The 12,549-nt window shown below is 35.8% G+C and overlaps 1 protein-coding gene across 10 annotated transcripts in view; it reads left to right on the top strand.

Moving 5' to 3' along the window:
• Positions 1-12,549, top strand: part of pcdh15b (protocadherin-related 15b) — a 179,290-nt gene that overhangs the window by 129,924 nt on the left and 36,817 nt on the right. For all 10 annotated transcript variants that reach the window (XM_042767219.1, XM_042767212.1, XM_042767211.1 and 7 more), the window contains 2 exons: positions 184-324; positions 1,078-1,190. In XM_042767219.1, the coding sequence (XP_042623153.1) occupies positions 184-324; positions 1,078-1,190 (254 nt within the window). The remainder of the gene's footprint in view (positions 1-183; positions 325-1,077; positions 1,191-12,549) is intronic.

Here is a 12,549-nt window from a genome sequence, read left to right as displayed (position 1 = left end):
TAATTAATGAAAATGAATGCTTTGCATCTCCTCAAGTGTGCATCATATAATTCAGCAGTCATTGTCAATTATTTCTTATATAGTGACCACATTCTTTCTTTATGAAAACTTTGATATTCATACAAAATATCGATATAGTTGGGAGAGAATTTTCTTTTTAAAGCATTTTTCATTTTCTTTCAGGGTACAGCGGCTAGTCGAGTTCACTATAAAGTGGATTTGGAGCAGTTTCTTTACAGCACTAGTATCTTCGATGTGGAGGAGACCTTGGGCAATGTTCTCACCAGGGTCAATCTGAATGAGGAGCCCAACACTAAATTCAGTGTAAGTTCACAACAATCTTTTCCTAATACAGGGCTTGTCAACTAGCAATCCGCAGGCCATAACTGGCCAGTCAATCATTTTTATGCGCCTCACAGATTGATTTAGATGAAATCGCTGCACTGCCTGATACATTAAAGTGCTTTCTGAGCAAAACTCAATGGTGAGTTCAGAAACACTCATTCTTAATTATGGTCCAAATTCAAGCAGGTTTTAAGCTTTTCTGGCCATAGGTTCCCCACACATGATTTCTCACCACATTGATCTTATTTCAACATACATACATACATACATACATACATATATATATATATATATATATATATATATATATATATATATATATATATATATATATATATATATATATATATATATATATATATATATACATACAGTATGGAAAAGAATGGAATGATCTGATTTAAAGATAAAAGGAAAATATATATATATATATATATATATATATATATATATATATATATATATATATATATATATATATATATATATATATATATATATATAGTTGGGAGAGAATTTTCTTTTTAAACCATACTGTATATATACAGTATGGAAAAGAATGGAATGATCTGATTTAAAGATAATTGATTTTCTAAAAAAAATTATATATATTTTGGATGAAAAAGGATGGAATGTTCTTAATAAAGACAGTGTGGGTAGAACTTGAGCCAGTGCTGATTCTTAGTACTCCTTGTTTTATCTTAAAATTGATTTTCTCGTGTTCCCAAACAGTTAGCAGTTATTGCCTACGATGACGGGGAGCCGGTGAAGTTTAATAAGACTCTGGTGGAGATCACTGTCCTGCAGCCGTCCATCATCCCTGTGTTTACGCAGGAGGAGTACAGGTGAGCAAACACCTGAAGACATGATTGCCCTCTGCTCCACCTGCTGTTCTTTCACACTGTAATATATTGATTTGCATCTGCAGCATACTTCCAAAACATCATCATCAGTGTGAGTACTGTTGCCTGGAAACAGTACTTGAAATCAAAATGTTAGATACTGGTGAACAGCAATGCAAAATATAGAAGTTTATTTGTGAATTTTATTATAAGTGTATTTTTATGGTCCTGTGAAGCACAAAATTTTGTTCCTTTTTATGTCTCTTTTATGTCCAGAAAGCTCACTTGACTTGACTTGATTTGAAATCAAACAGATGTAGTTTTATGCTCTATTGAGGGATACATGTCTTGAGCCATAAATGAAGTGGAGGTTTCACAATAAGACAATGGATGTGTATTTTGAAAGTAAATTGGGTCAACATACCTTGGAAAGAAACAGTTTCAGGTAGTTTTATTCAATATAAACAGTCAGTGTAGATTTAATCATAGACTTTATAAATATGTATAATAGCTACAAGGTAAAGTGTGTTTTATACACACTATTGTTTCCTCAAAGGAGATTCGCACTCTATTCGAATGCATTACGGCTGCTTCATTAAATTACATTTTTAATATATTTGACACAAGGGGTAATCAGTTCAATTCGCATGGCTTCCGAGGCAAATAACACTTCCAGTGGTTTGCCTAAATTGATTTAAATCTAAAAACATTGAAGTTTATTTTACTGAAAACAGCCTATTCATCTGTACAGTACGTTCAGAAGAAGACAGTACTGTCTGTACGGATGGATCTGTGATCAAATATGAGTTTATTAACAGCTTTATAGTGAATTGGCAGTTGCAGAGCTACAAGGACCAATGGGGTTAAAAATGGCCTTAATAACATCTTTATCCATTGATTAATCAGAGCTACAGAGACAGAAACATAGAGATGAAAAGACTTGGCTGAAGGTCTGAATTAATGTTGTGTCCTACAAAGCTGCAGAAAGGTCATAGTTGATAGTAGCTCTGCAGCACAGTGAGAATAACAATAGCTTTCGGATGGAGTCCTCCGCGAGCTCCTGATTGCTGCCTGTGGACACATTAGCCAGGTGTCTGTTGCCCCTGTCTGGTGAGCACAAGGCTGGTTAGATTTCTTCTGATCTGCCTGGCTTTGGCGGTTCAGGAAACTGCTCTGGGGGGATCATCTAGGGGTGGACTTGGCCGTAACCATGTCTAGAACTTTTGGGGGACCAATGTTTTAGTAAAATATAAATAAAAACCTGAGTCCAATGGTAATGATCCTTATTTGAAGGAGTTAAATAAAGGATTTAAATGGATTTTGTGTGAATAAAGAAAAAAAAGAATAATATAATAATAATGACAACAAGAATAAGATTTTGTATAGTAATACATTTTTGCTGCAAAGTATTAGTAGTAGTAGTAGTATTTGCACTCATTCAGTCTTATTTGTATGCCTAATATGTTGAAAATGTAAAAAAAAAAAATCTTCTTGTCCTGTCACGTTCAATTATAAGTTACATAATTCATATCAAATATAGGCTGACGTGTGTCAAAATGTTTGTTTTGATATATATATATATATATATATATATATATATATATATATATATATATATATAGATATATATATATACATTTGCATCACTTGATTACAGTGATATAGAAAAATACATCATGCCTGAGTCTGTAAACAGGACCTTAACAGCGGCCAGAGACAATAAAGACAGACACAAAGAGTAGGAAATACTGCAGCAGGCAGAGCAAAACACTGTGTAGCTTCTGTTCCATAAGTGCCACCTGCTGTCAGAGAGTGAATTTGCGTCTCAATAAACCCATCTGTTGTTTTTGTATCATGTAGCATAATTTTACAAAGATGAAGTCAGACTGTTCTGTTTTTGCTTTAAATATTGAATTGATACAATCTAATTATTAATCAAAAACAACCGTTCATGCAACATGTGTGCAGCAGCTTTGTTTGGATCATGATTCAAATGCAGTGGTTGCCTCTAATTTCAAATGGCTACAGATATTTTTAAGGGCAGTTTGCTTGTTATAAAGCAAACAATAAATAAATTTGCTTAAAAAAAAAAAAAAAAAAAAAAAAAAAAAATCATGATCAGTGCAACACTAATTAAGATGCTAAATAAAGGCTTCAAATCTGGTTCAGTCTGAGCTGTCTTTTTCTATCAATTCTTCAACAGGTAGATCTTGTCTTTCATAAAGTTAGGGATCTTGGGCTTAAAAAGTTTGGTTACCACTGCTCTAACTCAATGGTTCCGCATGTGTGTATTCAGCAGATGAGTTTATCCAATATAAATCAGTGTATAATGAATGTATCCATTTCCTAGGAATTGAACCCATGAACAATACACACACACAAACATCCAAATCTTCCATGACTGCTGGAAAGCCGCAGTTTTAGATGGGTTTTGGGTCATCCTGGAAAAATGACTGGTCAACTGCACATTAGCTTGTCCAGTTTAGCCAGAAACCAGATTAACCAGAGCACTTTAACAGCTGTATAGTAACAGCTGTATTTTGCACAGGCAAAAAGCACAATTTCTTTAGAAAGTAAAGAAGGTATAACATTATATAAATATCTGTCAGTTTCACAGTTTTGTTTTGTTTTCATATTTGGTCTTTTTTGCATTGCATTCAGTTATAATGAGGATGGCCCTTCCCTTCACTGCATGAAAATGCAAAGTATATTTGATAATTGCTAAGGAAGAGTGAAATTCTGTTATAAAAAAGGTAATTAGACAAAAACAAAGCATTGCATTTTTGTGGCATTCTTGTTAGCAGCCGTAGAGTTTTTCTGATGTTTTCCCACTAAAATATGCAGCCTGTGCATTTTAATACGGCTTATCTCATAAAAATGCTTAATGAATCTCTGTGGCTCTGCTCAATCACCAGCAGAGCACCCTGCCACTTCTGTTTTTCATTTTGACAATCACACCCATCACTGTCTCATCTCAACACTACACTTACCTAATTTAATTGTATCAATATAAATTTATTCTTCACTTCAGTTATGCAGAATAAAAAAAAAAAAAAAAAAACTTAGAATAAACTTAATCTGAAAAACATTGTTACGACCCACTGGTGTGAATTACAGAATATCAGAGATGTCTGATTTATTTTACTTTTTTATTTACCTTATTTTATTTTTTATTTTTTTTTAATAAATCAATACAAAGTTAAATGAAATGCAAAGATGCATTTAATTGATCATTTTAACTTTCTATTAAAGACTATTAAATTTAGATTACACATATGGTATCGTCTGAGTCTAAATAGACCATGTGAAATACTGTTGTTTATTGTCAAGTTCAACAAAGTTACTTTAATTTTCTTGTCAAAAATGGCTACAGCCCATTAATAACTAATCAAAGCCGAATGTGATGACATGCGGACTGTGAAAAAGCCCTATTTAACACTGCACTGTCTGAAAAGTATATTATATAAGTGTAAATGAATGTGAAAATATCTGCTTGAATGAAAACATTAAAATAAAAATCAAAAATGAAAATCAGTTTTGCCTTTAAGTGCTGTGACAATTTAATGACAATTTAATGAATTTTGCCGGGGATTTTTATGGGGGTGGTGAGAGAAAAACACTGACATCCTGGATTTGGACGGCATTAAAATCACCAAATACCCCCTGTAAATGGTGAAAATCACTTACAGTACGTCCCCCTGAGAAACAATTACCATCCGAATAGGGCTTAAGACGATGTAAAAACAAGAACATGAAGGGTGCTTTCATGATGTCACATAAATATATATATATATATATAGATATATATATATTTATTATTATTATTATTATTATATATATATATATTTTTTTTATAAACAACATTATTATTATTTACAGTGTACAGCTAAATGTCTGAATGATAGAAGCTGTGTTTTAGTGACATTGCGTGACATGGGCATGTATGGTAGAAGAGCACTGGTTGTTCCAGCGCAGAAACGGGAAATAATTAGTAATTATGTGACATCATGAAAGCACCTTTCAGGCCCAGGGGTCAGCTCAAATGAATCTAATTAGTATGTATGGTTCAGTGGTGCAGAATGGCTATAGATAATTACAGGTTGGTTTGCAAATGTTTAAATTAGATGTTGCGTGTCCTGAGTGTCATGTTTTAGATTCTGAGCTCAAATCGGTGAAGCACACGTGCATGAAAGTTTATAGCGGGTGTGAGGCTAACAGAAACAGTGTAATTTGGGTCAATCTGCCACTCTGTTCTATGTTTCCTGTTATTTTGCCTGTTGCTTAACTCTATAAAGCCTACTATATCATATTTGATGTGCAAATCTCCACAACTTTGCCTTCTTTTGTCTGATTGATAGTTTACTTTTTAGCAAGTAAAAAGCCTTTTAATGTTATTCTAAAATAAATAAATTCTAAAAATGTTTTTTTTTTTCGCTGTGGAATCTTACTGATTTTTATAAAGTAAACGTACGTTACTTACTGTTAGTAATATTTCAAGAAAAACACTTATTGGATTAAAGCTAATTAGGTTTACTTGATTATCCATATATTATTATTATTATTGTTATTTTTTATTTATTTTATTTTAAAATAATGTTAATATGTGAATATCAATTATGATTCATCAGGCTTTTGAGAAACACTTATTTGTTCATCTCTCAATCATAATTGTATTGCATCACAGTGCATGTTTTGCCCAAACAATTGAGATATAAAGTGGCAACTGATATTTATATGCATTGTATGAAAGTAATCTGCTGTTTTGTTGTCAAAATCTCACTGAATTAAATTACAAGCTACCAGAATTTGGCTCATTTTGGACCTCTAAATAAAATATTGTACGCTATATTATATTCAGTTCTACAATATTCTATTCATATTATATGAGCCATCAAATCCTGATGTATCTAACATTATGCTCAACAAAAAAACACAAGTGCAAGTGTTTTTTTTGTTTGTTTGTTTGTTATTCTTCAATAAAAAGTTTGATAAACTGTCCCATTTAAAAAAAAATAAATAAATAAATATATATATATATATATATATATATATATATATATATATATATAGAGAGAGAGAGAGAGAGAGAGAGAGAGAGAGAGAGAGAGAGAGAGAGAGAGATTTTTTTAGACTCTTATTAAATATGTCAGTCTTTACAGGGTTAAAATGTGTTCTGCTTTACTTTCAGGTTTTGTGTCAGTTATGTCAACTTGAAACAAACTTCTTTTTCTATCTGCTGTGTGTTAGAATCAACGTTCAGTTTTTCAGTTTTCAAGAGTGTGATGAAGTGTTCCCACAATAGTAATTCCAGTGTAAATGTATTTAGAAAAGCAGAATTTATTTGGCCTCTGCAAAAGTTTGGGGTCCTGTGCGCTAGTGCGACTCTTTCTGTGTGACGAGAATCACTGGATATGTGATGAGACCATCGATCATGCGGTTGCGGTTCTCCCTCCATCTCCTCCAGTTCTGGAGTGCAGATTGGGATCCTCCTTATGTGGCTACATTTGGCAGTGAACGAACAGCACTTAAGCCGCCACTGAACCGAAGTATGATTAGTTGCTGTGGGGAAAGTCATGTGGACAGCACTAGAAACCGCCAAGCTCCTCTCTCGACAGAAACAAATGATTTTTATGATCTTCTTTATATATATATATATATATATATATATATATATATATATATATATATATATATATATATATTATATATATATATATATATATATATATATATTTATTTTTTTTTTTTTTTTTTTTTTTTTTTTGCAAACAATAGCCTGCTCTTCGCTGCAGTTCAAAAGCGTTTGGCTCGCTGGTGGAGAGTGCGTCACTGTGGCAAGTTTTGAGGCTGGTTTAGTTTGGAGTGCTGGCTGACAATTGCGTCCCTTGATCAGAAGTGGTGTTATGCTGTCAAGTCGCTGTACAGTGTGTCACTTTCATGTGAGCTGAAGCGTCGCATTGCCGAAATGTAATCTGCCATGAATTGCTGCGTCGGGACTCCAATTTGCCACATTTGGAGCTCTTTTCTGATGCTCCTGTTGCCTCCACCTCCAGTCATGCGGAGGTATTGGAAGCGCCTGGCCTGCGCAGGACTCCCTGTCTCTGCTGCACCTGCAGGATTAGTATGCAGACACTGGCAGTCTCTTTGTGCCGCAGCTCAGGGTCAGACAAACAACCGCACCATTAGCACAGTGCTGCTTATTAACATGTAAAGCCCCGCCGCTTCTGGCATGCTGGCGTTAGACTTAATAATGAATGCAACTGAGATGTTTGGTTTTTTTTTTGTTTTTTTTTTATGTTCTCTTGTTGTGTGATGATGTATCATCACAATGTAATTCGCATAGACATCTACAAACATTTTATTTAGGACTATGCAAAATGCCATTTCATTTGGTAAGATCTGGTTGTGCTTGATAATATATCATTATTTTAAAACATTAATTTCGATGCTTGGGCATTTTTAATTGCTTTTGCTGATGTGGTATTTATGTGGGTGAATCCTGGATGCTGTTCTTTCAGGTGTTTTTGAGATACAGTATGAATTGGTTAATAAGTTAAAAAAGTTTGAATACACTTTTTTTTACTTGACTTTTCTCCTCACTTCCTGCATATCCAGAATATTTGAATCCTTTTCAGCATTGACTGTATGAGTTTGAGATCCATCTTTTCATGCTAAAGGCATCTGAGGGACTAATAGGTGACTATTACAAAAGGTGCAAACATTCACTGATGTTTAAGAAGAAAAAAATGCTTTGAGGTTTTTCAGTATATTTTTAAAGATACCTATTTTCCATTTTTAATATTATTTTATAAAACTTTAAAAGAATCATTAGTAGTCAGAAATGCATTAAGTAGCAAGACTTAAATAAAATATCAGTATTATAACGAGTCTGTATTTTGAAGAAGCTTTTGATGTATCGTTTAATCTCTGTAGAACTTTAGCCATCAGGTTTTCAGACCTCTATGTTCAAATGAGTAAAGAAATGTTCATTGCAAAAAAAGTCACAATGAAATCAAAATATTGCAGTGTTTATTGTAGATTATTATTTAAAAATTATATATCTATGCACATAATTAAAAATAATAATAATAATAATAATAATAATAATAATAATAATAATAATAATAATAATAATAATAATAATAATAATGTGCCCTTATAATCTTTGATCACTCACTGTCGCTCACATGAACAGTTAACTATGACAACAATCCAGACAATTCCTAATGGATTCTACTATTTTGAGAAGCTATACCACAATTTCAGTTTCATGCCAAATTTAAGAAACTATACAAATACAACCATCTGACACAGAGAACAGTTTTTTAAGTTTACAAAAAATAAAAAATAAATTGCTAGGCAACATAAATACAAAAGTTTATTTATCTTATAGTCAGTATTTTGACACATATATTTATTTGTTTATATATTGAGGGTTCTTCAAACTATAAAATGGACTGCTTGCTTTTGGCATCAAAGCTCAGTATAGTCTAGTGAAGGAACTTGATCATGGTGCCATAATACAATCTCTGTATTTATGATGTAAATTTCTAGTGACTATAATAAGTCACATGACAGTCACATTACAGCTCAAATGATTGCCCCAGAAAGTTCTGTGTTTCCTTAAAGCAAAGATAGCTGAATTCAAACTGGTTGTTTCTACAGGGGCAGCTGAGCGACTGCCATTGAGATGAATGTGAACGCTAATGTTAGTTTTCTCCAGCAGACATTATAGGCCTCCTTGTTTATAATGTGCCACCCATCCCTCCGAATTATAGTAAAAGTATATAAATGATCAACACCTTTCGTCAACAAAAAATTATTTCCCTTTCAAAGTCAACTATATCATCTCCCTTAATTAAAAGTAATGCTTCCATTAGGGCCATAAAACAGCTAAAAGGTGCATTCGTACTGGCTTTTAAAAGTTTGCGACCTTGCAGCACTTAAAGTCATATAAACAAAGCCGTTTAATGTCTTTAATATACAACCCTTCAAAATGTTCTGTTCTGGCTAATCTTATCTCCTTGCGCTCACCCCGCACCCTTGTATCTTGTTGCAGTCTAGTTTAGAGTGTCGATGTGTTTGTCTGTCACCCGTTTGAGAAAGAATAGAAGGCGGCCACCAGGCCTGCTCGACATTAATCATCTCAATGAGCTTTTGTTACTTTTATCCAAGAACGGGTCAATCAAACCGAGATGCTTTACCGCATTTTCCTTTGTCTGTAACCAGAGCCTCTCATCAAATATTCATAGCTTTTTCAATAATTTATCTCTCTTGTTTTAGGACACTCGTGCATGTGATTAGTAAACCTCTGAAAGTATGCTATGTATGTAAATGAGGCCGACATTTTCAACAAGACCAGCTGAGAGTTTATAGCTACTCGATCTTTCAAGTAGAGCTATTCATTTCTCTTTGCCTTCACCTGCTTTTATGTCATCATCTCGAAGCACCATCCCTCATTATTATTCTCCTCTCATGTCTTCAGCTGTCAGCTTTGCTACTGACCCTCAAGCCTGATATCATTATTAAGGTTGAGAAGATACTAAAATTTCAGTAGTCGATACCAATACCATGTGAAATTTCACGATTCCCAAAACCAGTTTTAATACCACAGCTAAAACTAGTATGCTACTGAATATGCACTTCAAATGAAATATTATTATAACATGAGTGTTATCTCAGAGGAGGCAAGGATGGACATTGCCCTCCAAAATAAATTGAATGACAATATAAAAATGTTTAAAAATTCATAAATTGATTAGAATTTCAAGTGTCTTGGTTTGAATGCATTAATGTTTAGAAAAATGATATTATAAATATAATTTTGCTTGCTTATTCATACCCCTAAATGTGAGATAAATTGCTGTTGAATTAAAACAGAAAAATGTTTGAATATTAAGCGGACCATAAATTTTTATTGGATTAAAAAAGGCCCAAACTCAGGGAGAAAAGTTTGTCTCCACATTTCAGACCTATTCCACACAAAATAAATGAAAATGGCATGACATATGTTGTTCATGCATCGTTTTCATTCAAAGCGGTAATGAAATGGAGAATCAGAATGTCCTTGATTTAAAGAAACTGTACCTCCTATGCTTTGCATTGACTTCCTAAAGATCCAAGCATTAGAAATACATGGCTGAAGTCTTTTAATGACGTGCCTGAACAACTGAAAGATAAAGTTTTCATTTGTTCTTCACATTTCACAACGGACTGTTTAGTGGATAATTCTAAACACACTGCCGATTTTTCAAAATATATTTTATTGAAAGATACGGCAGTGACAAGCATTTTGTCCTATTTATGTTTAATCTTTTGTGTTTGTAATAAACAATAAACCAGTGTTTATCACTATTAAGACACAATGTATCATTGTTTGAATGTTGTTTATAAAATCATTACATACCCACGTACCTGCAGTGTCTTTTATAATAGGTCCAGTAATAATACTTTTAAAACTGTTTACCGAATATTTAGCAATTAAACAAGCAAAAGCAATTACCATGCTGAAACAGACTTGCAATTTTTGTGGTTGTGTTATTTCAGTTTCCTGTAGCTCAGACTCAAACATAATATGGCTTGATCACAGTACTTGCTATCTCAAGTATCAAAACACAGCATACTGAAAATGGGGGCATGGAAATGGTGCGGTGAAGTTAGCCAATCACAGCAGTGGGTGTTTACTTCAGTTTCTGCAAAAGGGTAACACCCCTTGAGATTGAGTGTTGTTGGAGTTCGCTTTCAGTTGGTCACTCTCGACGTCACGTCGGTGACCGACGAAATGAGATCTCGCTTTAAGAGACCAATCTACTTCGAGTTTAAACTAAATGAGCCAATGCACATTGGCATGCATTTATTGCATCCAGCTGCAGCTGATCACAGCGTGAGCATAAAAAGGCAGTAGGTGCAATCCATACCAGCTTTTCACTTCAGAGCTGAGCGACAACATCGTTCTGCTCCATCCAGTGTCTTCAAGTGAGCTATGAGTTCAACTCGCTCTTGGTAGCTTCTGGTGTTGACGGTACAGCGCTTCAGCGGTGGTCGTTTCCATGTCAAGCGGGTTTTGCATTTCAGGCTGCACTACCCCACTGTTGTGCTGCAACCAGCCACTTCCCCTGTGCACCTCAGCACTAAAAAAGCATTTCCCTGAAAGAGCAATTCACTGGTGCGTCTTTGTAAAGTTGACGGACTGTCTTTTTAAAGAAGCCGTTTCACCCGTGCATTTCTGGTTTTGGTTGTTACTTGGCGCCGGGTGATAGTCACGATCTCTGCCTCACATGTCTGGGCATTAAACACGCTGAGGTGGCGTTCATGGATGAGTCATGTTCCCATTGTGGGAAGATGATCATCTTGGAGCTGCGGGCCAGGCTCCGTTTCCTCCAGAGGGGCGGAGCTCCATTGCCTCTGCTGCAAACTAGTGCTCATCCTGGCAGCTGCCAGGCGAGGGCTACATCCAGCAGTAGCAAGGGTGGTTTGAGTATTACAGCGGTGGCAAACCCCTCAGGGAACCAACCCTCGGGGGCCCACCGCCCCTCCCTCTTCCGGTCCAGTTGAGCGGTCAAAGGGACGTGCTGCATTTTCGGTAGATGATTCGTGCCTAGAGTTTGGACTGGCTGACTCCCAGGTAATCCTTTGTGCCCAAGCTTCCCACTGCTCCCTACAGGGATCAGGTGGTGAACCTGCAAGCACTGCCCCTGGAGGAGGCATAGCCAGCCCTTGCTTTGCTCTGTCCGTCCAAGCCTTGAGATGGTACGTAGACCAGACACAAAGCTTTAGGACCTCAGACCAGCTCTTTGTCTGTTACGGAGGTCGGCGGAAGGGGAAGGCCATCTCTAAGCATAGGATGGCCCACTGGAATGTGGATGGCATCACCCAGGCTTATCAGGCACAGGGTGTGCCCTGCCCATTCAGGTTGCAAGCTCACTCTACTAGAAGTGTTGCATCCTCCTGGGCGCTGGCTCGTGGCCTTTCATTGACAGATATTTGTAGAGCTGCGGGCTGGGCGTCCCCCAACATGTTGGCTAGATTCCATAGCCTTTGTGTGGAACCGGTAACCTCCTGTGTTCTCACCTCAAATGGGTAGTGGCACTGAGAGGCCCCGTTTAGTGTCGGCTTGCTAAAACTTCTCTAGAGTGTCCGTACTGTAGACCCTGTCAAGCTCCTCCATGCCCCCGGCAGCCAGGCGTGGCGGAATGTTCGGCGCCAAGCCTTCACTCGATGAATCCTTGAGAACCCCATATGTGTAAAGTCCATGGTATGAGACCTAAGTGGATCCCATATGTGTAAAGTCCATGGTATAGCCTCAGAGCCCGTGTTTCCCCGGCAGACTTAAGCCATTTCCAAGAGGGTTATAATCGCCTCC

This window comes from Cyprinus carpio, chromosome A12 (genome assembly GCF_018340385.1).
Source record: "Cyprinus carpio isolate SPL01 chromosome A12, ASM1834038v1, whole genome shotgun sequence".
NCBI classification, from domain to species: Eukaryota; Metazoa; Chordata; class Actinopteri; order Cypriniformes; family Cyprinidae; genus Cyprinus; species Cyprinus carpio.
Note: the sequence above shows the minus strand (reverse complement) of the source record. Positions and strands in the feature narration are given on the sequence as shown.